The sequence below is a fragment of the Brassica rapa genome, chromosome A07, assembly GCF_000309985.2.
Source record: "Brassica rapa cultivar Chiifu-401-42 chromosome A07, CAAS_Brap_v3.01, whole genome shotgun sequence".
NCBI lineage: Eukaryota > Viridiplantae > Streptophyta > Magnoliopsida > Brassicales > Brassicaceae > Brassica > Brassica rapa.
Genome location: NC_024801.2, coordinates 8937225 through 8964367, shown reverse-complemented (window position 1 = coordinate 8964367; position 27143 = coordinate 8937225). Strand labels below are relative to the sequence as shown.

The 27143-nt window shown below is 32.8% G+C and overlaps 3 protein-coding genes across 5 annotated transcripts; all 3 read left to right on the top strand.

Moving 5' to 3' along the window:
* The first annotated feature begins 8061 nt into the window (after positions 1-8061).
* On the top strand, positions 8062-9959 carry LOC103828672 (protein PHR1-LIKE 2). The gene is given in 6 exon segments (XM_033274504.1): positions 8062-8310; positions 8545-8633; positions 9158-9190; positions 9260-9431; positions 9434-9730; positions 9732-9959. Coding segments are annotated over 6 exon segments (717 nt in total). The 5' UTR covers positions 8062-8256; the 3' UTR covers positions 9804-9959.
* LOC103828670 (probable calcium-binding protein CML22) lies at positions 9829-27066 on the top strand. Of its 3 annotated transcripts, none has more exons than XM_009104297.3 (5): positions 9829-10019; positions 10204-10404; positions 10476-10681; positions 10758-10941; positions 11042-11342. In XM_009104297.3, exons 2-5 carry the CDS (start codon positions 10209-10211, stop codon positions 11146-11148), a joined length of 693 nt encoding a protein of 230 aa, XP_009102545.1. In that variant the 5' UTR covers positions 9829-10019; positions 10204-10208; the 3' UTR covers positions 11149-11342. The 3 variants fall into 3 exon arrangements, with proteins under 3 accessions (XP_009102545.1, XP_033130394.1, XP_009102544.2); XM_033274503.1 differs by lacking the exons at positions 9829-10019; positions 11042-11342 and adding exons at positions 10097-10115; positions 17582-27066 and having other exon boundaries at positions 10758-10879; XM_009104296.3 differs by lacking the exon at positions 9829-10019 and adding an exon at positions 10097-10115 and having other exon boundaries at positions 11042-11351.
* LOC103828671 (rop guanine nucleotide exchange factor 1) lies at positions 15026-17229 on the top strand. The gene is made up of 5 exons (XM_009104298.3): positions 15026-15347; positions 15419-15535; positions 15614-16164; positions 16241-16597; positions 16680-17229. The coding sequence occupies exons 1-5, from the start codon at positions 15119-15121 to the stop codon at positions 17067-17069; spliced, it is 1644 nt and encodes a 547-aa protein (XP_009102546.1). The 5' UTR covers positions 15026-15118; the 3' UTR covers positions 17070-17229.
* Positions 27067-27143: the final 77 nt, after the last annotated feature.

The following is a 27143-nucleotide window of genomic DNA, read 5'->3' as shown; positions in this document are numbered from 1 at the left end:
GATAATGGTCCACACATAGGATAGGCTGCTTACAGAGATTATTCTCAAAGGAGAACTCATGTTGTAGTAACGAGTCACTAACGAGTCAGGGTATTGAATTAGCCTCCATAGTTGTTTTGCTAGTAAAGCCAGGTTGAACTCATGGATCATACGGAATCCAATCCCACCCTCTTCCCTTCGTAAACAGATTTATTCCCATTTGGCCCAATGAATTCTTCCCTTTGGGAGATTCGAACTCCACCAAAATTGTGCAATGGCACTTGCGAGGTTTTCACATATCTCCACCGGTAACAGAAATGTAGACATAACATATGTCGGAAGAGCTAGCATATGGATTTAATCGAAACCTCATTTCCTCCTTTTGAGAACCATCTACCTGTCCATGGATGTTCACCCTATTCATATATTTTTATTGGTTTGGTTATGGATAACTGATTATCCATTATAATTCAAACCATTTTGACCCAATGGAAAATTATGTTTATCACTTTCATGCTACCACTTTTTATCTTTAACAACATTAAAGAAACATTTTTAAAAATACATTTTTTATTAAGTTGGCAAAAGATTCTTACGCCCATATTCTTTATATATAATAAATAAATATTTAAATAAATAAAAGATAATTTTTAAAAATTTTTAAACTTTTTTCGAATTATACTATTCAAAATTCAAACCTTAAACCCTAAAACTCAACTCTAAATCCTAAACCATCAATCCTAAACTCTATATTTTTTTTTGAAATACGAATCCTAAACAATAAACCATCAATCATAAACCCTTTTTTTTTTAAATACGAACCCTAAACCCTGAAACATCAACTCTAAACCCTAAACCTCGAAACATCAAGTCTAAACCCTAAACCCAAAACTTTCAACTCTAAACCCTAAAACATCAACTCTAAACCCTAAAACATCAACACTAAACTCTTAACTATCAACACTAAACCCTAAACCCTAAAAAGTAAACCCTAAACCCTGAAAAATTAACCATAAACCCTAAAACATCAACTCTAAACCCTAAACCTTCAACTTTAAACCCTATACTCTAAACCCTAAACCTTAGAGTTGATGTTTTAGGGTTTTAGGGTTTAGGGTTTACGTTTAGGGTTTAGAGTTGATGTTTTAGTGTTTAGATTTGAAGGTATAGGGTTTTAGGGTTTAGGGTTCGAACTTCAGAAAATATAGGGTTTAGGGTTTACGTTAAGGTTTAGAGTTGATGTTTTAGGGTTTAGATTTGAAGGTTTAAGGTTTAGAGTTGATGTTTCAGGGTTTAGGGTTTAGAGTTGATGTTTCATGGTTTAGGGTTTAGTGTTGATGATTTAGGGTTTAGAGTAGATGTGTTAAGTTTAGATTTAGGGTTTAGGGTTTAGAGTTGATGTTTCAGAGTTTAGAGTTTAGAGTTGATATTTCATGGTTTAGGGTTTAGAGTTGATGATTTAGGGTTTAAAATTGTTGTTTTAAATTTAGATTAGTTGACCATATGTTTTTTTTGTTAAAGTTAATAAAATGGTTATAAATGTCTTTTACCAATCACTAAAGATGAGAGTAAAAGTGGTTAATGTAAACATAAAAAATAATACTTTGAAAATGATAATTTTGGCAATGACCCTTGACCCAATCCAATAAATCCATTTACCTATTTTATCTATTAATCCATTTATACTCAATTCTTTTTCTTATTATGATTCATGGTTTAGATTGGTTTGGGTTGACCCATTAACTTTTATCTATTTTGACTCCCCTACCTAAAACCACATAAAACAACCGATTTCAAGTTATGACACAAACTTAGATATTTTTAAGTGTTTGGAGGACTTTTTCTTACTATGCATTTATTTATGATACACTTTCGATTTAATAAAAAAATAGATGATTCAAGCCGCATATACAAATAATACATAACTCTAAACTCACAATACTAAATCTAAAATTAAATACAATTTATATAAAAGTTAAACTGTTAAATATTTCAGCATACGCACGGAAAAAAACTCTAGTAATATATAAAACTTCTTATAGTCCTACGCCTATAAATCAATAACAAAGCTTCTACACATCTTCGATTTATTTATATTTATATGAAATAAAATAAAAACTTGAATTGAGGATCTAGACTATTACAAAAACATTCAAGTTTAACCGGATTCATACGGATTAAAATGCTTAAAAACGTATGAACAATACCAATATGTAAAAATGTATAAATTGGATGAACTCAAGTTAAAGATGAGTACCAATTTGAAGCCTAAATGTATTTCCATCAAGCCTGAGCTTTTTTTTTTCCCAAACCATAGCTTTCTTTGCTAGATCATATTTAAAATTGAGTATGCAGTATAGTTTGGAATACAAGGAGTTGCCTCACACTCCTACACTGGGAATTTGAATCCTTTAACTGGGTTGTGGAATGCATGATAACCTTCTGATAACTACACGTACGTGATATTTATAACATATTAGCCTGCATGTACACTAAATTTGGAATAGCTCAGCGAAGCAAAGAGAAATTTGACATTTTGTAATCATACATGTGCCACGAACTCAAAATACATGGATGGAAAGTCTTACGCAAAAGCAGCCTTCCTATGTCATTCACATAAATACAAAATTCTCAATTTGGTCTTGATAGAGAGTCTGTTTTTTTTCTGTTTTTATATTATTAATGACAAAAAAGACCAATATTTTCTTTCACAAAGTTGTCTTAGTAGCAGCGAGCATTCAACATCACATTCGTGTATAACCATGCGACGAGAGCATTATAATCGACCTAGTTCAACCATCTCCAATCTCTCGAAGCTTTTGCTGATTCGAGTAAAATTACCCAGAAATTGAAATCATATAATCTCTCATTTTGTGTATGATTATAAGTATATGTGCTCCTAAAGTTGACAAGAAGCGTGTAGCAAAGTTGATAAGGTGTTGGACTGTTTTTTCAAGAGGCGTAGGGTTCGACTCTTTATTTTGCAAGTTTTCTTATTAAAAACTAACTAGATCTTGATCTGTGCCTCCGCACGAGTATTTGTTTTTAATTTTTGTAAACATTTAAAAATTAAATATATACATTATTGTACTAATTAAATTAGAAGATGCTAATTAACTAAATATAACTGAGTTAGTTTTATTATTCTGAAATTTTTAAACGATTTTGATTAATTTAATTTTTAATAAACCAATAAATTAATCTGATCATTTAATTTATTTTATAGTTTTTATGGATTGCAAAATTGACTTTTTGATTTTGATTTTTTAAATAAATGAATGATTGCATATCTTCTAAATTTATTAGATAGCTAAATATTAGGCAATTTCTTAACAATTTTTATGGAAATTGCTATTTATAAAGTCAATGGCATTGGATAGTAATTATTGAGAAAAACTTAGGGTTATGATTTATTTGTACTTCAGTTTTAATAGTTTAGATATCAAAACGACTTAGTATTGAGTATCATTAAAATTATACACAATCAAATATACATATACACGATGGAAGATTATATTGCGGGTTGACTATCACTTAATGGTTTGACCCGTGGGTTTTTGAGATTGCGGATAAAATTGTAAAAAAAAAAACTATTTTGAGGTTTTTTTTTGGAAAAACCCAAAATTTTATGGTCAATAATTTATTTATTTATTATAAAAATACAAATAATCATATATTGTATAATAGGAAATCTTGGGAGTGATCAATTGTGGTTGCAGATGCTTTAGACAACCAAAATTTAGTCTAAAACCCATATATGTCAACCAATCGAGCTTTCATTTCCTTAAAAATCTCACAGCAAAAAAATCTCTACAAAACTAAAATATGGTCGTAAAAAATCAATACTATTAAAAGAGAAGGAGTCCAAAAGAATCTACCTATAAAAATTGTTTGGACCTTTTCATTTTTTAGTCCAACCTATTAGATACAACCAAAGTTTATAATTACATGCATTATTCAATATATATACTCTCCTACATTTATGGAATGTGATTGACTCCACTTGACCTTATTATTCGTAGTGCACTATTAACATTTATATGACCTATCTTATATCAATGAACCGAACCATGTTTGTACTAATATTTGAATCTCATAGATCTCATCCAATAGCTATTTGAACAAAAAGATAATACCTCTTCGTATCCATCATGTTTAGTGCTACATTATAAATATCTCATTACTTGGTTGCATGGTTCTCTTAGTACTGCGAACAGGTTATCAACATAATTGTAAGTGGACTTTTTAAAATTATTCTCTTATAATAGTATAGATATTCACTTATAATACTACAGATATTATTTCAAAATAGAATTTATATCTTAATAATAGATTATTTTATATGAATATTAATTTAAATATAGAATATTAAAAATTTAATATTTTATATGGACACATATTATTACGTAAAAAAAATTATGAATCAACACAATATATTAAACCTAAAGTGACTACTTTAAGAAAATAAAAAAAAATTATATTTACAATATTATTAGCAAATGTAATATATTCCCAAAAAAGTAAAAATTTCTTCGTAGAAAATATATTAAAAATTACTGGTGTGGTAAAATTAAAAATGACATCCCTAATATTTTATCTCATCTAAATTTCTAATATTTAATTTAGGAAAACCACATGGTTTAGGCTGAGAAAAATATTCAAACCCGAAAAACTGAACTGAATAAAAAGTTATACCAATTTTTAATCGAAGCTGGTAAAATATTCAAACGGGTCCAAAACTTTGGTATATGAAGAAGCATAACCAAATTTGGTTCAAACCAAAATATTTTCAGTGCTAAAAAATATTCAAATCATATTTATATGTTTAAATATATTCATTTTTTTAAACAACAAACTTTGGTTCATAACCGGTCCAGGTCAGAAGAGTGGTCGACTCAATAGAAAATGTAGATTTTGCAAGTGAATTATTTTTATTTAGTATTCAAAATATATAAAATACTCAAAAATATTCGAAATTTTCAAAAAAATAATTGAAAATAAAAAAAATAGTAGAAAATAAATATCTAAAATAGTCAAAATATTTTAAACACGGAAAATACACTAAATACCTACTGGTTTCCCATCTAATATCCAAACTGAACCAATTTCATGTTAAGGATTTTAAATATTCAAAATTTTATGTCATATACAATTTTTATTTTGGATTTTAAGGATTTTAAATTATATTTAGATTTTTTATTTTGTTTACTTAATTTAAACGGATATTTGTACACGAACCAAACTCACAAATATCTAAACCAAATATGAATCAAAATTTATATATACCCGAATAAAAATAAAATCTCTATATCAATAAACCAAATTCCAAATAGACCGAAACATGTATCCAAATGCCCACCTCTAACATAGTGCATATTAAGAATTCTTCTCACGGTCCACAAAATTACTCACCTAAAAAAACTTAAGAAAATGATGTACATGAAACTTTAAAATCTATTAATTATATACAAAATTAGAATTTTTTAAAAAATAATTATGGACTATGAAATCGATCCCGCGTTTTTGAAGCGCGGGTCAAAATCTAGTAGTGTTTTACAAAGTTACATCAAAATAAATCTACCGCTTAAATTCTACAGTAAAAAAACATAAAGCTACAGCTCATTCCAATCACTCCCCCTTATTTAATAGATACTAGATTCTAACCCGCGTTAAAACGCAGGATTATTTTTTATAAAATGGTGTTAGAATTTTTTTACAGTTTCATTAAATTTTAATCTAGAATATATAGTTTGTAGTTCATTTACTTATTTGTTTTGTTAGTAAATCTTTTTTAATGTAATTATTTTGTTTTTATTAGAATATTAGGATGAATTTGTTCCAGTAAATCTATGTCAAAAACATAATTTAAACATTTCGTGCTTGAAATATTTAATATTGGTTACCTGCATCTAACCTTATATGCTACCAATAGATTGATTTATACGTATAAAATAGACAATAGCTTAGTTAAACCAATTCTCTATAGCACCAGTTATAAATTACCATCGCATACATTAAAATCTTGATAAATAAAATGCTCGAATTAGTCTACGTAGCAGTGAGAAATATAAAGAGACATAATAAAATGATTTTAGGTATACTATATTGTATTGTGTATGTCATATTTAGAGATAGATATTTTTGTATGTCGAAACTAAATGTCACTTGGTAAAAATATCGGTCATGTTTGTTGATTTTCAAATAATTGGTAAGCAAAATGAATTAGTGTAACAGAATTTTCAGATTTATATATTTAATATCCAATCTAATTTATCATTAACGAAAAAGTGCATAGATCCAAAATTCAAATGACAACATTTTATCAATAAATATAAGTAGGACCCTAAATAAATAAATTATATTATTTAAATGGATTTTGAACCATAGTTTATCATGTAAAATTATCATTATGTATGTAGTTGGACATCATATTTATTAAACAATATTAAAAAAATTACTTTGCAAAAAGTTATTATTACAGTTTAGTCGGATACATATGAACTTACTATATTTTCAAAAACATAAATTTATATATTTACATTGGGTGGTTTGCAAATCAGTTACTTTTTTGTCAACAAAATGATAAAATCTTGATTTTAGTCTTGACTAAAATCACGCTTTTATCATTTTGTTGACAAAAAAGTAACTGATTTGCAAATGAAAATAATTAAATCTTCATCATATTGTTAGAAAATAAGTTCAAAATTATAAATATTAAACGTAACAAAGGTTAAAATTTGTTATATAACCTATTATGAGATATGGTAGATGTTTAATAAATCTTGACCTCTTGTTATTATCGTTTGTCTAGGTTAGATTTACAAAAGATTCTTTGATTGATACTTGATAGTAATTCTAACAATATTAAGTTAGTTATCTAAAGTTCATCGTGGTTCTAAAGTAATTGTTTCTGTTTTTTTTTTGTTAGCATATTTTAGGAAACGATTTGGTTATTTTAGATAATATTGTTAGAGCTTTAAAAACTATAAGAAGATGAAATAAAAATCACTTTTTTTTTAAATTTTGTTAGCGTAATGATAGAAAATTTATTGTTTGGTCTAGTTAAGATTGTTAGAATCTAAGTTTGAAAAAAAAAACTATTCGTCATTTAAACGCTTTATAAATACCGTATAAATACTTTATAAACCATAACCATATTATTCTGCTGTTACCAAAAAACATTACAGTGTACTACTGAACAGTGTATATACGGGTGTACCAACCGTATTTTAGAACACTGAGTTTTTCTAATATGCATGAATGATAAATGTTTATGCATTTGTTTTCATTTCTCTTTGCATGGAACCAAAATATTTATTTTTATTCATGACGAAGAGAAGTCATGGAGAAGAAGTAGCAAATGTCTATATATCAGATTATTTCTAATGAGGACTTACCCAACTTTCATAGATTCAAACATGAGACAATGAGGAGAGGAAAAAACAAATGAAATGTGTGTATACATATTGTGTAAATGTTTGTATTAATTATAATATAGCGTAAAGGATTAGACACAGTTGTATTAATGAACTTTGAAAGATTCAAATATAATTTATTCATGCTTGAACTTATAAAGGTGAAGGTTCAAATATAACTATGTTAGCGTATTTTGATGTTAGTGTATTATGGGTAGTCGACAGAATATTTTTTGTTAGAGGGGAAATATATTTTGTAATGTTAATCTAATAGTAATGAATGTCATATATTTTCTAGTAAGAATTGAATAGGTCCAAATTTAAATGACAACATTTTTAAGTAGATAAAAAGTAGGACTCTATTTTAATAGATTAGATTTAGATAACAAATATATATATATATATAATGAAAATGCATGCCATATAAAATAGATATATATTAATTTCAATTTTCTAAAAAATATGTATCAAATTTGAATCAATAAAAATAAATATTTTTCATTTCTAATGATTAAGTCTTTAAAATATATTTTACACATATTTCGTTATTATTTTTAAAAATACTTATTTATTTAAAAAATATTTCATAAAATATCTCACTTCAAATAATTACGTAATCTTATATAACTAATATTTATCCTAAATTAATCAAAGTACCTCTGCGAGCAAATAATTATGATGAAAACATGTCTAGGCTATAATATATCGGAAAGATAATTGATAGAGAGAGTGGTGTACGTCCAAATCCATCCACCCACCCGTCTCTTCGTCTTCGCTGTCAGAAAAAGAACCCGAGCCCTGACCCGGATCCGGGACCCCACAATCTTAACCACTGACCCCAAACCCCGTCTCCGGTGGACGGATGAGCTCCACGAGAGGTTCGTTGACGCCGTCACGCAGCTCGGCGGTCCCGATAGTGAGTACTACCTTTTTCTAGTTTTGTTACTGTCTTTTTTGGATCTTGTCTTGATGAAAAGTGTTCTCTTTTCTCTGCGCCTATACTCTATAATGAGACTTGAGTCGGTATCTTACAAGACTTGCAGTCTATAAATTTATTTCCTTTTTTTTAGGATTATAATCAAGAATGTAATAATCAGTGTCAGTATCATTATATTTCAAAGTTTGTTTTTTCTTGCTTTCTGTAATTAAGATCCTACTCGACTGGAGGAGAGACCCCTGTCTGTTCATATTTTACAGAAGCGACGCCCAAAACTATCATGAGAACGATGGGAGTGAAAGGTCTCACCCTCTACCACCTCAAATCACATCTTCAGGTTAACAAACTGATTCCACAGTCGTGTGGTTGGTTTCTAACTAGAGATATTTAGCTTATGAGACTCCGAGATTTGATAAGAGATTTTGTTGACTGGAGTTTAAGTTTCAGTTTAGCTTCCCAAGTGTTCCATATGTTATCCCAACAACTTTGTATGTGTTTTGCTCAACAGAAATTTCGTATCTATCCAGTTCACCCTTTTTGTTTGTGAAGCTCTTTGTTCCACTTTTTATTCATTTGGCTATTTGGATCCTCATTAGTTATATCATGTGTGATGCCCAATGTACTCTATCGTTTCCTCACTGGTGTTGCCAGAAGTAATCTCCTTATGGTTTTAGAGCCGATTGTTAAAGAAAACTCGATTTAGAAAAGAAAAAAAAGAAACAAAGATAAAATCTAGTGTGGTAGTGGAACCCTGTTTTGATGAATTTCAGCTGTGTGTCCATATTTCGTAACGTCCACTAATTCTGTGAACTTGATGATGATGCAGCGTCTTGTGTTTGGGAGAGTCAGCAGGACACAGGTTCATCTTACTGATTTGGTTTCAGCGAATTACAGTGTTACAAAACCTCTTTATTTGTATGCAAACCAGGGGTTACCAAGTCACTGAAGCTCTACGCGCTCAGATGGAAGTCCACAGAAGACTACACGAGCTATTGGAGGTTAGCTTTTGAACTAGAAGATCCAAACAAACCACCCTTGAGAATGAACCAATTGGTCATAACCTTTGTAGTATGGGCAGGCTCCAGCTTAGGATAGAGGCAAACAAGGGAAGTACCTGCAATCGATTCTTGAGAAAGCTTGCAAGGCCTTTGACGAGCAAGCTGCTACTTTTGCTGGGCTTGAGGTAGCTAGGGAAGAGCTATCAGAGCTAGCCATCAAAGTCTCCAATAGCACCACAGTTCCTTTCTTCGACGCAACAAAGATGATGATGATGCCATCTCTGTCCGAGCTTGCAGTAGCAGCAATAGACCACAAAAGCATCACAACCAACTGCTCAGTAGAAAGCTCTCTGACTTCCAACACCAATGGAAGCTCGGTTTCTGCTGCATCGGTGAAGAAGCCGACATCGTGGAGACAATATGGGCCTTGGGTATGAAGAAGCTTGGTGGCCTAGTAGTAGTACCATTGGTTAAAGATTTTGATTAAGGTAGAGAGAGACTTCTTCACTTGCTTTGGAGGGGATTGTATTATTCTGATACAAAACTTGTCATGTATATATTTGATGTTGAAGCTTTAGTGATTCCTTAAACCTTTGCCTTATTTTTATTAAAAGGGGTTGAGAGCAGAAACTATAAAGAAACAAAAGAGATAGAATAAGTAATTATTGAAATGATGAAAGTGCCACCAAGGTTTGAGCCTTTAGCTTTGCTACTATTCGTAATGCTTTTCGTCATGATTGTTTATGCTTTACTTAATCTGCTACGTCTTGTCCCGCTCATCCATAAGTAACATGACTGAGATCTTGTTTTTTTCTAATCTCTATCAACTTTTATTTGGTTTAACGCATACTTTTGAAATACAAAACCTGCCTAGGAAGTATGCTCTGCTGCTGTGTAAACTCGGAGAGCAACAAGAAGTATGCTGAGCTGGATGCGAAGCTTGAACGGAAAATGGTGGAGAGCCGGAGGTATTATCCGGGACACCGGAGTTTAAAGTCAATGGATTCAATCATCATGATGTTTCCAAAGCTGAAAGAGGGATTAAGAAACATCAGAAACGTTTTTGAGTCCTATGGTAACGTTTTCTTTAATCTTTCAAGATTCATAGAGATTTTAACTTTTTTTTTTTTTACTGGAAATTTGCAGATCAAGATGGAAACGGGACAATAGATATGGAGGAGCTGAAGAAGTGCCTAGAGGAACTAAAGCTGATGAGTTTGTCGGATGAAGAAGTGAAAGGTTTATATGGATGGTGTGATGTTGATGGAAGCAAAGGGATACAGTTCAATGAGTTTATTGTTCTTCTTTGTCTCATTTATCTTCTAGCTAAACCTTCGTCTGAATCGAGAGAGGTAATAATCAACCAGATGTGATGATAGATAGATTAAATGTTTGAGAGTAACTAAATCTTGTTGTTGTGTTTCTTAGGAGGAATCGAGAGAGTTGGGTCCGAAGTTGGTTGAATCTATATTTGATCCGATAGTGGAAGTGTTCTTGTTTTTGGACAAAGATGGCAAAGGGAAGTTGAACAAGGCTGATGTTATAAAGACATTGAATAATGAAGACTATCCGCTAGAGAGATCTCCTAAACATGTCACCAACATGAGATTTGGTATGTAACAATCTCTTGTCTATGCGTTTATTCAGATGGAACGGATTGATTACTAACTGGATTCTGTCTATCCTCCTTTTAATTTGTTTGTGTGGTGCAGAAGAAATGGATTGGGGAAGAAAAGGGAAAGTGGGTTTCAGAGAGTTTCTATTTGCTTTCATGAGTTGGGTGGGTCTTGATGACGTAGATGGTTATATGACCAGCTAATTAAGAAACAACACTTAAACCGAAAGAGTTTCATAAATATTTACTACTAGAAACCATATTTCTTATGTACCAATCTATGATTAAGATGATTCTGCAAGCTTGTTTAACTTATTATTTATGTTTAATTGATAAGAGACATTTGCCAATCTATAGATTGTACAAATACGACATCAGAGCTTGATTATGTTATGTTAGATCTATCATGAAGGTTGCATTTGTTCATCACTCACATCTGATAGATACCAGTCCGGAATATGATTGTTGCAACTAATCTTGAGTTCACATCTTACCAGATTGGGCATGTGTGTGTGAATATTCTGTTTGAATTGATTCTTCTGATTTTTGGTATTTTGGATAAAGAAAGCATAGTACTTTCCGGATATGTTAAAATTTTGATCGGTTTCAATTTGTATTTCCTTTTGGACGTATAGATGATTAGCCTCGCAAGAGTTCTTCAAACTTAGGTACATGTAGCAATATCCAACGCTTTTAATCAGTTTATAGAATAGAAACATTTCATCATGGTTTGGATTGTTGGATGCAAAACCACAATCATTAAGTACTTGTGATAATGAAAATGAAATGGGAAATCAAAACAATATATTACACATACTAAAGATGAGAAATATCTAAAATAAAATTGTTTATGTCAATTATAGGACTAAAACAATTTGTCACTAACATGGAAGGAAAGTAAGAAATCTGATTCAATAATTGAATCAAAGAAACATTAACGAAATGTAATTGAGAGTGAAAAGTGAGAAATCCAAGTCTATGCTTTTCTTTTCGATTTGAGAAATCTAAGTCAATAATTGAATCAAAAGAACATTCAGAAAATGTAATATGAGGATGAAAAGTGAGAAATATACGTCCATGATTTTGGATTTGAGTAATTTGTTTTAGTTTTTAGTCAGCGGCTTTGTTTCACTTTGTACTCAATGACTTTGAATTTAGTGTTTTAATTTATTGTTGCTTCTCGTATTATAAGATTTGAGTTTCACTTTTAGTTTATGATTATGTGGATCGTTTAATGATTGGTTTGTCCATTTTGTTTGGTCTTTTCAAATTTCTCTAACCATGATTCATTAATAATCCAAAATATATGCAACTTTTGTGCAATGAAGAACAAAGAATTAAAGAGAGATAAATGAAAATGTAAGTCTTTAATAAATAGTTCAAATCATTATCATGACATATAACTCAAAGACCTATAACTCAAAGAATGGTAGATTCTCTTCAGAAGACTATTTTCATCAATCAATTTTAATAACTAGTGAGTGCAACAAAAGTTAATGATGACTAATAATTATTTTTAAGCTTTGTTTTGGTAACGTGAGTTATTATTGTTAGATTTAAGGGAAAAAATATGACGTATCAATAACATACAGTGAAACCTCTATAAATTAATAATCTTGGGTCTACACCAAAACTATAATTTTTTTATTAATTTATAGAGATATTAATTTATCGATATGCTAATTAAACCAAAAACTTAATTTGGTGTATATTAATTTATAAAATATTAATTTAAAGAAGTTATACTGTATATGTTACCAACCATGAATTATATTGAAAATTATAAGTCTAAGATTGAGTTAGAATGAATAATGGTTGATTTAGAATATTGCGTTGTGTTACTTGTAAAATTGCTAACTAAAAATTAATGTTAAAAAATGATTTAGTAGTTGAATCATCCTTTTCCATTTCACATTTTCCATTTCACATTTTGCTTTTTACTTGTTAGTTTTCAGTAATTAGATATTTATGTTTTTTTCAACAAAAATTACTTAGTAAGCTAACTTAATTTTAAATTTATTTTTTTGAATAACACAATGTTTTTAATTTTTACTCAATAATATTTTTAACTCTTACATAAAAATCAATATTTATTTGAATTTATTTTCAGTAACATATGATACCACTTATATAGTAGAGAAATTGTCTTGGCAAAATGATAACTTATATTTGAACAAAAAACTCTTCATATAAAATTAGTCTTTATCACATTATTTTACTACACGTTAAATCAGTTTATAATTAATAATTCAACTCAGTTTTAATTTATACATGAAGTTACTAATCGTCCAATCATTTATATGCATTAAGATGTTTTTCACATTTTAGGTAAATAGGGCATTCCTTGTAGTTCTTGGTAGCTGCTAAACCTTCTACTGGTACATGGATGCCTTCAATCGCCTGATTGAACATTCCGACTAGAAGTCTCGAGATGCCTCGAACATGGCCGTACTGGTTAGGCGATGGGATAATACGCGGGACCATTTCAATAATACGGGTGATGCCGTGTCACATGGCATAAATGTAACAGGAAAAATCATCCACATACAAAAATATGTATCATCAAGAAAACATAGTGATACTAATATTTGGACCAATAGATCAAAGTTGGACTGAAACTCTCATAAGGTAAAATCAGTGAAGAGAGAAGTAAGTAAATGTTTTATTTAGATCTCTAGATGGAATTTTTCAAACAAGTTATGCATGTGGACCTGTAAAACCTATTGTTAAAAGAGAGATCCCATCGGGAAGAAATACAAAGGGATGTATGAATATTTTTTACAGCTCTTGTTTGGCTACAAGTAGCATGCATCAATTATCAATAATGATCTCATTGTAGTTGATGTCTGGATACTTTTAGCAACCTCACAATAATTTCAACGTTTTCATGGCGAATGGGAAAACCATTCAAGTTAAAGGTGTTGACTAATTCAATTGATATCTGGAAACCTTTACCCTTTCTCTTAACCAAGAAATCCCTAAAAGTGTTGCCTCGTTTTCTCCCCTACGGCTTCCGGTGATCTTCACGGTGTTGTAATGTAACGACAAATAGCTTACTTTAGTAGCTGTAAACATTTTGTGTTTCTATTTGTTCATTTCTTTCCAAAAATACCTTTGAAATGGAGAGTAGCTTGTTGTTATAAGATGAGAGCAAAGAATGTAAGCCTATTGGAAAAGATAAATAGATGAATTCTGAACTCGTCAAACTGTCAAAAGAAAACATATTGTTGCTTGATACCCACACCCCCACAATCCACAATCATGTACCCAAAACTCATAAAATGTGTCATAGTATAATACACTCATCTAGTGTTGGTCATGTAGCTCACTCATGTGATATATTAACAAATTTTAGAGGACAGTCAACAATAACAAAACTAATAAAAGACTTGAAAACACTCAAATTCTTGCATCAAAAAGCTAATTTCTTATGTGGTTACCCTACTGCGCAAGCTAGCATGTCAATTGGTGGTGTTTCACTTATGGAAGCAGAGGAACAACGTTGTCCACAACAAAGTCTGGGTACCGGCTTCTCTTGTGTTCAAAGCAATCGATAGAGAGATGAGAAACATCATCTCAGCAAGAAGATTTCGCAAAGGTTTCAGGTCATTAATGCAATTGTGGCTGTGAGGATAGTGATGTCCTGAGTTTGAATGTGTTCCAGCTTGTTTTTATTTTTTTTTTGTCGGGTTGGAACAGAGCTTTAGATTATTACATTGTAAAATCTTTAATCATTTATGATATTTACAGTTTAGCAAAAAAAAAAAAAAATTCTTATGTAAGTGCTAAACATAATTTATGTAAATTATAAACATTGTATGCATCAAAAAACTAATTTTTAATGTAAAGTTTAAACAGTTCTTTTTCTAAAGAAAAATATTCTTAACAGCTATTACAAGCATAGCAAGGGGATCCCGCATAGCAAGTCACCGACCGACCACTTCCAAACAAAAGAGGAAGAAAAAAGATTAAAATAAACAGGAGAACGGCATGCATTGCTAGTATGAAAAGAAAAAACGGCAGAAAAGTAGTGACTCCTCGTCATCCTCGTCGAGTAGGTAGCTTTACTCTCAGTCCACTTATCTCTTCACAATTGCAAAACTAGATCCACTTCCTTATCTGTCTCTCTCTCTCCCCCAGTAAATGCTGTCGCTAATTTCTTGATCCGAGAAAAATGGCAAGTCTATCTTCGGAGGAAGACGAAGAGTGCTCTTCCGAGAGATGCGGAAGCTACAGCCCCAGCGCCGACGTTAGCTGCCAGTCGGAGAGTTCAAGCAGCTTCTTCGGAGAAGCCTCTAGCCCCCGTAGGTTTTACTTCCCGGCGCCTGTCATGCTTCCGGTCATCGGCGGCAAAGACGTTGTCTGGGATGACAAGTCAGAGAAACAAGGCAGCGACTTATCTGGTAAGTGAAAAAAAAATGTATTATTGCTAAATTAGGATAAAGTAAATTAGGGTTTCCTTATTTGGAATTAGAAATTGAGATGATGAAGGAGAGATTTGCTAAGCTGCTTCTCGGAGAAGACATGTCTGGAGGGGGTAAAGGTGTTTGTACAGCTCTTGCAATCTCCAACGCCATTACCAATCTCTCTGGTAACATATAGAACCATTCTTTATGTTTTTAAAGATACTATTCTTATGTATTCATTCAACTAGTTTAATTGATTACAGCGACTGTGTTTGGTGAGCTATGGAGACTTGAGCCTCTTGCTCCACAGAAGAAGGCAATGTGGCGTAGAGAGCTTGAATGGTTACTCTGTGTATGTGATTCCATTGTTGAGCTCATTCCTTCTACGCAGCAGTTCCCTGGAGGAGGTGGGACTTACGAGATCATGGAGACTCGCCCTCGTTCTGATCTCTACGCCAACCTTCCTGCTCTCAAGAAGCTCGATGCAATGTTGATTGATATGCTCGACGGTTTTTCAGACACTGAGTTCTGGTATACTGATCGTGGGATTGGTCTTGGAGATTGTGAAAAGGAGTCCTTCGACTCTCCAGCTTCCCGTGGCGGCGGCTGTGGTCGTCCTTCCTTTAGGCAGGAGGAGAAGTGGTGGCTGCCTTGCCCTAAGGTTCCACCTAATGGTTTGTCGGAAGAGACGAGGAAGAAACTCCAGCAGTGTCGGGACTTTGCTAACCAGATACTCAAGGCTGCATTGGCTATTAACGCCGGTGTGCTCGCCGAAATGGAGATACCTGACCCTTATTTGGAGACATTGCCCAAGGTATATATATGCATGCAGCTTCTCTCCGTTGGCTTATTGAGGTCTTGATTTTTAATATCTGTTAAACTTGGTGCAGAGCGGGAAGGAGTGTCTTGGAGAGATAATCCACCAGTACTTAACTGCAAACAAGTTCTCACCTGAATGTCTCCTGGACTGTATTGATCTCTCATCTGAACATCAGACTCTTGAAATCGCCAACAGGATTGAGGCTGCCGTGCACGTTTGGAGGCAGAAGAAGAAGGGTAGAAAGCATAAGAATCAGGGGAAGCTAAAGCTATCTTCATGGAGTGGCAAGGTCAAAGGACTTGTCAACGACTCTGAGAGAAATGAGTTCCTTGCGCAGAGAGCTGAGACACTCTTGCAGAGCCTGAGGATCCGTTTCCCTGGTCTTCCCCAGACGACGCTGGACATGAACAAGATCCAGTACAACAGGGTAGAATAAACTACACTAGTGTAATTTTGCTTGTAGATTATAAAATAGTTACCTGATTTTAGAGTTTTGTGTGATTTTGCAGGATGTAGGGCATGGCGTTCTTGAGAGTTACTCGAGGGTGTTGGAGAGCATGGCGTTCAACGTCACTGCCAGAATAGACGATGTGCTGTATGTAGATGATGCCATTAGAAGATCCGTCTCTGTCACAGAGTCGCCTGCCCTATTCAGCATCGGTGGACTCAACGGTCGGCCTGCTGCTCAGAAACCTTTCTCTGCGCAATGCTCTCCATACGGTTCCCCATTTGCAACGCCTTCTCTAAGTATAGCATCGAGGAGCCCGAGGAGGGCACCGCTGCTGTATAGGAGCGGCACTAGAGAAAAGGGGGTATTGGGTGAATCAGAGAAAGCATGGTCGTACGCTGGAAATCTGAGCTCAAGAAGAGTGACGGGAGTGACACCGGAGAGAGATTGAAGGTTGAAGATTGAAGATTGAAGATTGAAGAATGTATATCAATGGTTGTAGTTGTAACGTAGTATTTGTATGTTGTGAAGTTTATATTGTTTTGTCTGACTACGATAAGTATGGTAATAGCAACAACGTTGATGACAAAAACACACTTATTTTCCTCTCTCATTCTCGAATGACACATCTTAGTGTCCTGAGCTCAACAAGTCCATGACTTGAGGTAGGCCCTCATTTTCTGATAATCAATAAACCAATTAATTGTAGTTGTCATTATCCAACATACATTCTATTTTAACGATATTCAGTGATGTCAAGCATTTTTTTTAATATATTTAGCACTTGCATAGTGTTTAGTGTTACTATTTATCATTCGTATCTATATAAAATGCCTTATATTTGTAATTGTACTTTAAGCCACTCCAAACTCAGGGACGGCTCTGAAGGCAAATCATAGAACATAACAGAACATAACGCTAGTTCATCATATGGAGATTAAACAAGGCTGATGTGATAAAGACATTGAATAATGAAGACTATCCGCTAGAGAGATCTCCTAAACATGTCACCTACATGAGATTCGGTATGTAACAATCTCTTGTCTATGTGTTTATTAAGATGAAATGGATTTGATTGATTATTCATTGGATTTTGTTTTTGGTTTGTGTGGTGCAGAAGAAATGGATTAGGGAAGAAAAGGGAAAGTGGACTTTAGGGAATTTCTATTTGCTTGCATGAGTTGGGTGGGTCTTGATGATGCAGATGGTTATATGAGCAGCTAACTAAGAAGCAACACTTAAACTCAAAGAGTTCCAAAAATGTTTTACCTCTAGAAATCATATTGTATTATGTATTAATCTATGATTAAGATGATTTTGTAAGCTTGTTTGACTCATTATTTATATTTAATTGATATGAGGATGCTTGCCAAAACTACAGCTGTGTACATAGGCATGAAGGTTGGATTTTCATTCATCACTCACATCTGATAGAGACTAGTTTGGAGTAAGATTGTTGCCAAGTAGTCTTGTGCTCACATCTTACTAAATTGGGCATAGGCGTTTGGATATTCTGTTTGGATAAATTTTTTCTGATTTTGGGTATATATGATACAAGATATAAGAACCATTTGAATATCTACAAAATTTTGATCCATTTCAGTTTTTTTTGTCTTTGATTCAGGTTGTAAAATTGTAAGTTCGCTAATATCCAAAAAAATTAGAGTTGACCTTGGTTCTAGTTTGATTCATATTTTTGTAGTTCAATAAAAATACCAACCATTTCAGATAAGTTTAGATATTTTAAATGAATACATTTTAGTAATTTTAGTTAATTCATTTTAGCAATTCATTTTTTGAGTAATTGTAGATATTTTTGGATAAAGACATTTCATGTATAAATTTTACTTTAGATGTTTGATTATTTCAAAACTAAATATATCTAATATTTCTAGATATATAAATATTTATGATTATCACTTCAGTTTGATAATTCTCATTTTAGTTAGATTCTATTATTGTAGTTAAAAATATCCAAATCTAAACCAGACTATATTCATGGAGAGACATAAAGATGAGATGAAGCTAAACTTATCGCACTTCAAAACAACTTTTATGGAATTTTATCATTCAAATAAGATATGATCTCAGAAGCCAGATCCGGATAAAACAACCAGCATAAATAAGATTTTGGTTTTGCATTTCTAATTAATGAATTATCAATTGCATTATGAGCTTGAGGTATATATGAAATTTTTAAAAATAGAAATTTTTTTGTAGTGTTGCTATCTCGTTTAGTTATATTGATAAGTTTGATCATACCTGAAGTTCCTCAAACATGGAGATCGAGTCCTTGTAATCTAATCCAAAATTCTGGTGGTAAAATGGCGTAACATACTTTTCATTTTCCAACCAAGTTCTTCTAGTTTCGAATGCAGAGAAGACTCTTCGTCTTCTTTGGTTTTGTATCCATAAGTTGGATTTGTTAAACATGTTTTTTTAAACTCATCCACAACCACTATATTGCAATGTAGAAGTCCAAAAAAGCATCCACCACCAAATGTTCTATAAAAATTTATATCTGGTGGTTGTGGCTATAAAGTTAGAGTTGCACTTGCCTCAAACCAAGTGGTTCTTTTGTATCAACTACAACCCAAATTGAAACAAAAGCCTAAATGTCTACAAAACGTAATTAATAAAGAGTTTTATAGGTTTCTCCAACATTACAAGACAATTTTATTTCATTTCTCTCACGATCACTAGCTTCACTTTCTTATCCTTTTCTTCACTTTCTCGGTAAAAAAAATTTACCCTTTAAGAATATCAACTTCCTCGGTAAGAGTTCTTCAGACTCATGTACATGTAGCGACCTCCAACACGTTTGCTCAACTTGTACCATGAAAACATCTCGCCATGGTTTGGAATGTTGGAAGCAAAACCACAATCACCAAGTCCATATCATAATGAAAATGAAAGGGAGTCAAAACAATATATTTAAACTCACTAAACATGAAAATATCTAAAAGAAAATTGTTTATGTCAATTATACTACTAAAATGATTTGTTACAAACATGGAAAGCAAGAAATCTAAATCAATAGTGATATAAACAAAGGAAATAATCATATTCAAAGAATGTAATTAAAAATAATTTGTCACTAACATGGAAAAAGTGAGAAATTTAAGTCAAAATAGAATCAAAGAAATATTCAAGAAATGTAAATGAGAATGGAAAGTAAGAAATCTAAGTCCATGTTTTTGGATTTGAGTATTCTGTTTTGATTAGTTAACTACTTTGTTTCACGTTATATTCAATGACTTTAAATTTGGTGTTTTTATGTATTGTTGCTTCTCGTAATATAAAATTTGAGTTTCACATTTGGTTCATGACTATTTGGATCATTTAATGATTGGTGTGTCTATCTTGTTTGGTCATTTCAGGTTACCTAGATTCATAAATCCAAAATATGTGGAAATTTTGTGTAACTCAGATGATACGTTTGTTAGCTTAAGTGTCAAAGAACTAGGATTTTATGCAAGTCATGGAGACCGGTTGCTTCATACAATACAACAAAGAAGGCACAAGTGTCATGTGCTTCGAGTGGAATCTGCTCTTCAATATATAAAAAATACGGTCATAAAAAAACAATGAAGAAATAACGAGAGATTTGATTGCGTAGAAGGCAGCTCTGGTAATAAAGGGGATACCATTAGGATAGAGGACTATACCTTTGTTGGTGGGGATTTTAAAGCTGCTTTAAACATACTTCAAATGCAACCAATAGGAGCATTGTTACATGTATTTCAAGAATATTGGGATATCAAAAAAGTAAAGAGGCTTGAAAGAAATTTTGTATTTCAAAGATTTTATTGTTTTGTTTTAAAGTGTTTGTTTCATCGTAGGGAGACATCTATCGCGGACCCACGAGCAACAATACTAAGTACTGTGGTTTTCACGCAGTTTTTATTGTGGATGCATTTATGATAAATGAAGATTTTATTTTCTGGTGCGACTCTAGTAGTAGTAAACATATTCATGATGGAGTTTATATCATGGTGTCTTTCAATTATGAGAATGAGAGAATCTAACCAACATTTGGTATTAAAGACCGAGAGCAAGGAAACAAAATTGCACTTTATGAACCAACACACCTCGTTAACAACTTTGTGTATCCCATGATGAAGGCTAAGTCAAGGAAGAGAAAGAGATCAAACGATTGATAATATTTCATTCTATTGTGTTGGAATTTGGATGATATTACGTGATTTTCTCTGTTTGTTATTTGAATTCCAAAACTGTAATTATATGAACTTTAGTAAAGTCTTTAGTTTCTCAGGTCTCTTATTGACATTGAGAGTTTATGGAAAGAAATTATTGGTTAAGGAGTGATTGGTTGACTTTATTGAATTTTTGTTTACACCAATATGATATTATTTATTTGTGGAGATAGATTAGAATATTATCACATGGTTTCATCTTTAACATCTGGAAAAGAGGTATTAACGCAATTTGTCAATTTGGATATTTTCTGTATGGAATTCCACAAGGATTGTGATGATTAAATGATCGCCTCTCTGGCTAAAATGAATTTAATAAGAATTAAAGTGACAACCTAAACAAATTTATGTATCTGGTTAAGATATGTCATTGTTGAGTACTACGATTACTAGTGTATCCACTCAAGATTTTTATATCATAAGCTATATTTGGCATAGTGCTCATCATGACATGCATTGAGCAATCATCACTTGTAAATATTCGAGTTGTGTTATTGCTTGTCATGTATAAGGCAAGCTTCACACTCACATCCATGGGAGTGCTCATTGAAGAATAATCTCACAATTAAACTTCTTAAGAACCTTCTAACAGTAATAAAATTGCATCAAATATAGTTCTTTATTTGCATGTGTGATTCAAACTTTAAGAATCACATTCACCGCCCACATGTTTTTCATTGCAAAAACTTGATGACAATAATGTTTTTTTTTACAATAATGCTTTGTTAATCTCTACCGTCTAAGGTCAGTGTCAAAAATTAATATGTCATCAACATATAAGCAAATGATTATTTATTTACCAGACTCATCAATTTTCTATATCTACACTTATCCTATTAGTTTAACTAAACCACATGATAAAATAATCTCATCAAACATTCGATGTTACTTCTAAAGGGTTTTCTTTAGCCCATACAAATAAACATATACACTTTATATTTTTACAAGACACAACAAGACCTTTAGGTAGCTTCATATAAAAAATTTTCTTAGCCATCGATCTATATCCATGGATCATGGTCCATAGCACCGTCCATGAACAATTTTTTCCATTCATTAAGGCTCATGCTTGACTGCAAAGCACTTGCATCCATTTAGGATCAACATCCTTCATGATGCAAGTCACAATATTCTGGTGACATTATGTTTGCACCCTTTCAGTAACATTACATTTGCAATCTTCGGGTAACATTACGTTCACACTCTTTCGGTAACGTTATATTCATACTTTTTCGGTGATGATATGTACACACCCTTTTGGTGATGGTAGATTCGCACCGACAACACGTGCACATATCCTTGGTCATGATCCATTCACACCTCTTCAGTCACGAGGCGTTTGCATCCATTCGGTCACAACACCTTCGCACCCTTTTGGTCACGATCTGTTCAGACCTTTTCGGCCACGATCTGTTCGCACCTCTTCGGCCATGACCCATTCATACCTCTTTGGTAATGATCCATTTGCATTTTTCATTCACGACACATTCGCACTCTTTCGTTCATGACACATTCGCACCTTTTCGTTCACGACACGTTTGCATCCCTTGGGTGACGACCCATTCACAACTTTTGGGTGACGCCCGTTCGCACCCCTTGAGTGATGAACCGTTCACATCCCTTGGGTGATGTCGTGTCGACCATGATTGGCAATATTATTTAAATGAAACTAACATACCTTTGAGAATATAGCCATAATGGATAATCGTCTTTCTTTCATTTAACTTTTTTCTTTGTTTCATCTTCTTTACTATCTTCGAAAGTTTACTCGTTCAAGCATTTCCAACTTTTGAAACTTTGATGTTATTTCTCGCACAAATACATAAGTCATAGTTCACAACAAAATACTCTTTAAGATTATTGGTTATTGGGTTGGTAATCCAAATGTGTGTGAAATATAAATTTAGATAATGATTGAATCGCGCACAATGACACTTTCTTTAATGAGTATTTTTATCCTATTTCATGCATTTGGTTACACGAAATCCCTTATTGGATAAGACAATCGAAGTCTCATTTTTGTTTTAGGCTAAGATACAAGAATAACAAACAGGGTGTTTATATGTGTTTCTTCATATAAACACATATCTAACAATTAGTTTCTGATTTTTCTTGTTCAAGTTATGATTTACCAATGCCCACAACTTCTTATATAAAGTACTAAAGGTTACATTGATTAGCACCAACATTTACAATGGTTAGCACCAACAGATGCAACAGTTAACCAAGAATTACATATATTAACACCAATAATTATAATGATTAACCAATAATCACAATGGTTCATTATCAACTGCTTTATTCACTAACAGTTATAATGATTTATCATCAAATATTGTAACGGTATATCAATAATGGTTATTATCACAAACCGTTACAGTTGTTCATTTAAACAGTAAGAATGCTTTCCATAAATCTACATTATAATGAGGCAATTTGCTCACTTTGCTCACTCCTCAGTGCGCCACGTCAGTGTTTTGTGGGCTCCACTTTTAAAAACTATGAAAGAAGTGTCAAGCTCATGGCTCGAACCCGGGTTATTGAGATATGAACACCAACATTTATACCACTAAACTAGATGATACTTTGTACATTGATGGCCGAAAATAATATATATTTATGAAGGTCGGAAACCCTTGCTTCTTCGGCTTCCTCTGAGGGCCGGGCCTACAAGTATATTATAGATTTTATTTTCAAATGGGATTCGTCACATTATATGAAAAAAAGCTTAAGTTTGCAACAATTATAGTTTTCTCATATTATAAATTGTCGTTGTTTAACATGAGTTAGGGTTCTTTTCATCATTGTCTCAGACAAGTCTGGATTACAGAGTTGTGCCGTGTGTTTGTTCGTAATCTATTTTTTCACCGGTGAACTCTTCATCTCCCCATCGTAAATCGCTTGATCATAAATGTTCATGATTTATAGCCCTTCTGTAAACCCTATATATATGATTCTCATCTTTGATGAACCCAATCTTCATCTCCACAAAACTCATTGATTCCTCTTAACTTTAACCATTTTCTAGAAAATGTCTCTCTCTGTCTCTCCAGTTCCTCAGACCGGCGTCTGTCACTCAACCTTCGAGTCCATCTTGGTCGTAGTAGTCAGAGCATAGCCTCTGGCCTCCTCCACTTCTAGGATTTCCTGAACTTCAAGAAAGATAGAGAGTTTATGGGAATCATGGTTCTCTTCCTTGATGAAAAGGTAAGTTAATTTTTGATCTATCACACTTATTTAACATCATTGTTTTAAATTAATTTCATGATTCTTTGTTGAATAATATTATTTGCAGATTCTGTGATTCATGGGTTTATTCACGCTGGACGTGCTAAGAATTACATGTTATCTTTGAAAGCCGGTTCCATTGTGAAAGTCGATCGTTTTGAGGTTGCTAGGTGCTCAAGCATGTACAAGATAATTGATCATCCATTCGTCATTCGTTTCATCTCACACCATTATTGATGAAATCATCACGGGTGCTCCTGAGATCAATCTCTAGTCATGATTAGACTGTTGGACAATCTCCAAGTGACTGCGAACACAAACCTAGAACTCTCAGGTATATTATCATATTGCATTTGGGTTTATATTATGTTTCGATATCATAACTGATATTTAAAATCGCAAATGCAGTTGGGAAAATCCGTTATGTCCAGGGCTTTGACCTCACCAAAGAAACAACTCGAGTTGTTATCCATCTCCTCATTGATCCGTAAGAAACAATCAACACACAATTTTCTTATATTACTGTCTATATTGTGCTAACATCAATAATAAAAAATATTTCCTACTCAAGATATGTAGTCGTCTATTTATTTCTCTTACTTATCAAATTAATTTTACACCTTAAAAGAAACCACAACAACCTAAACAATCAAAACACCAAAAACTAGAATTCCAAAAAAGGCGAATCATTAATGATCACCTCTTTTTTTTTGTCTAATCTTACAAATAAACTTCAAAACAAATATACCAAACCAATCACCTCAACTAAAACTCAACGACACATACATCGAGTCAGCTGAACAAATACAAACTACACGGCCAACTATTTAACAATTTACAAACTTACTTTCACAGATGCTTACGAAGAAAACGAAGATGACAACCAAGATCAGTGAATTACCTAAAGAAAAAAACAGAGTAAGTTACGAACTCTGATAAATACAAATAACAATAATTTTTGCTTACATATTACCCATCAAAGAAAAGAGAAACAAACACAATCACACTAGGAGATACAAGAGACAATCCTGACAGACACAAAGGCGGCAACAAGATCTCCACCTGCTCACTCCTCTTGTCTTATGAAAATAGCTTACATGTCCAACATCAACAGGCCAATGCTCTTATCTTCTTATGAGAAATACATATATTCGTTTAAAACCATTAAAGCCCAAATACTCAGAATTATCACTCATTTTATAGTTATTTCTACAAGTCTTCATGTATTTATTTTAAAAGTCCGGTAAAAGCAATAAGTTTAGAAATAAAAAAAAACATATAACAAACATAATAAGGATAATAAAAGTTATTACTTAATACACACAACTTACACAACTAAACTGGAAAAAAAATATCCAGAAACAAAAGGTACTCAGTGACACAGCAAGCAACACCACAAACTATATCAATCACATTACTAACACAGTTTATGTAACATCCTGAGTTGTGATATATGAGAAAAGGCTTAAGAGAATTGATTTGGCTAGCTATGTCACCAAAGTTGACTTACCTTTTCCGTCACACATCTCTTTAGAACTCCAGAGTTAAGCGTGCTTGGGCTGGAGTAGTGAAAGGATGGGTGACCTATCGCGAAGTGATTCGCGATACCGTGTGAGAGAGGCCAAAACACGAGGAAAGATCATGTGGTGATTGCAAGGTCAGTAAACAATGATTTCAAGCCTTTGAAAAAACTAACAGACCGACCATTTGAACATGATGGGGCCCAAGGGCCAAGTGAGCGGGTGTGGATGGCCCATTAGCCGTGGGCGGTCGGGACGTTACAAGTGGTATCAGAGCTGGTTAGCCATTTCAGTTCTGTTTTGGAAGGCGTCTTGAAACCTGTCGTGGGACGCAACGAGGACGTTGTGTTCTTTGAGAGGGGGTGAATTGTAACATCCTGAGTTGTGATATATGGGAAAAGACTTAAGAGAATTGATTTGGCTATCTATGTCACCAAAGTTGACTTACCTTTTATGTCACACATCCGTTTAGAACTCCAGAGTTAAGCGTGCTTGGACTGGAGTAGTGAAAGGATGAGTGACCTATCGAGAAGTGATTCGCGATATCGTATGAGTGAGGCCAAAACAAGGGCAAATGTCATATGGTGATTTCGAGCCTTTGAAAAAATTAACGGACCGACCGTTAGAACGGAATATGCCCACAGGCCGAGAGATCGGGCGTAAGTGGGCCATTAGCTATGAGTGGTCAAAGCGTTACAGTTTAGTCCTTCATAAGTGGAGAACAATGCATACAGTTCATCATCATAACTCTAACTATATAACAATAAAAAATTTAAAAAATAATAATTAATCTAAAACGCAAAATTAATAATTATAATGACCGTAGCAAATATTAAAATGAAACAAGAATTAAAATGATTCACTTAAATAGTCAATATCCATTAATGTTCATATGGATCGTAACTAGTGAGCTTATTGGTGCTTCAGATTTCTCATGAATAAAATAATATTCAAACAAGAAAATCATTTGGATTAAAGATTAATAGATCTGATCTTTATCTTATTTGCGGAAGAAAGCAACCAACATGTGTAACATAATTGGTCAACTATATATTGTTTTATTTTCTTAAGCATTGTTAGTGTATAGGGTGGTCATTAACTATGTCATCTCTAGTTCACGCCAGTAATCATCGTGTTGAAAAGTGAAAACAAAGAAGTCCCACAAAAATTAAATATACAAAAACTAGTAAGAGTATCAAAATTAGGAGAATTTCACATGGAGTGTGAAAATCGTTTCGGTGGCCGGGGCGCTCGACACCGGTCGCCACCTCTGTTCTTAACTTTTTGTTTTTTGTTGTTTTTGTATCATATTATCGATCCTTGAATCGAAATAAACTTCCGGTAACGGATTGACTTTTCGCAAGGCGACTTTTGTAGTGTTTTTTTAAGTTTTAAGTCTTTGTTTCTCCTCCTCTGTTCTTCATCTATGAGTTCTGAGAAATCAGAAATCATTTATCTTCTATGAATCAAAAAGTCTATCTCTCTGCGTTGGGGTTATTCTTGGTTGTTTATCCAAAAAAGAATCAACCTTTGCCGCTATGTATATGTGTTGCAAAGTAT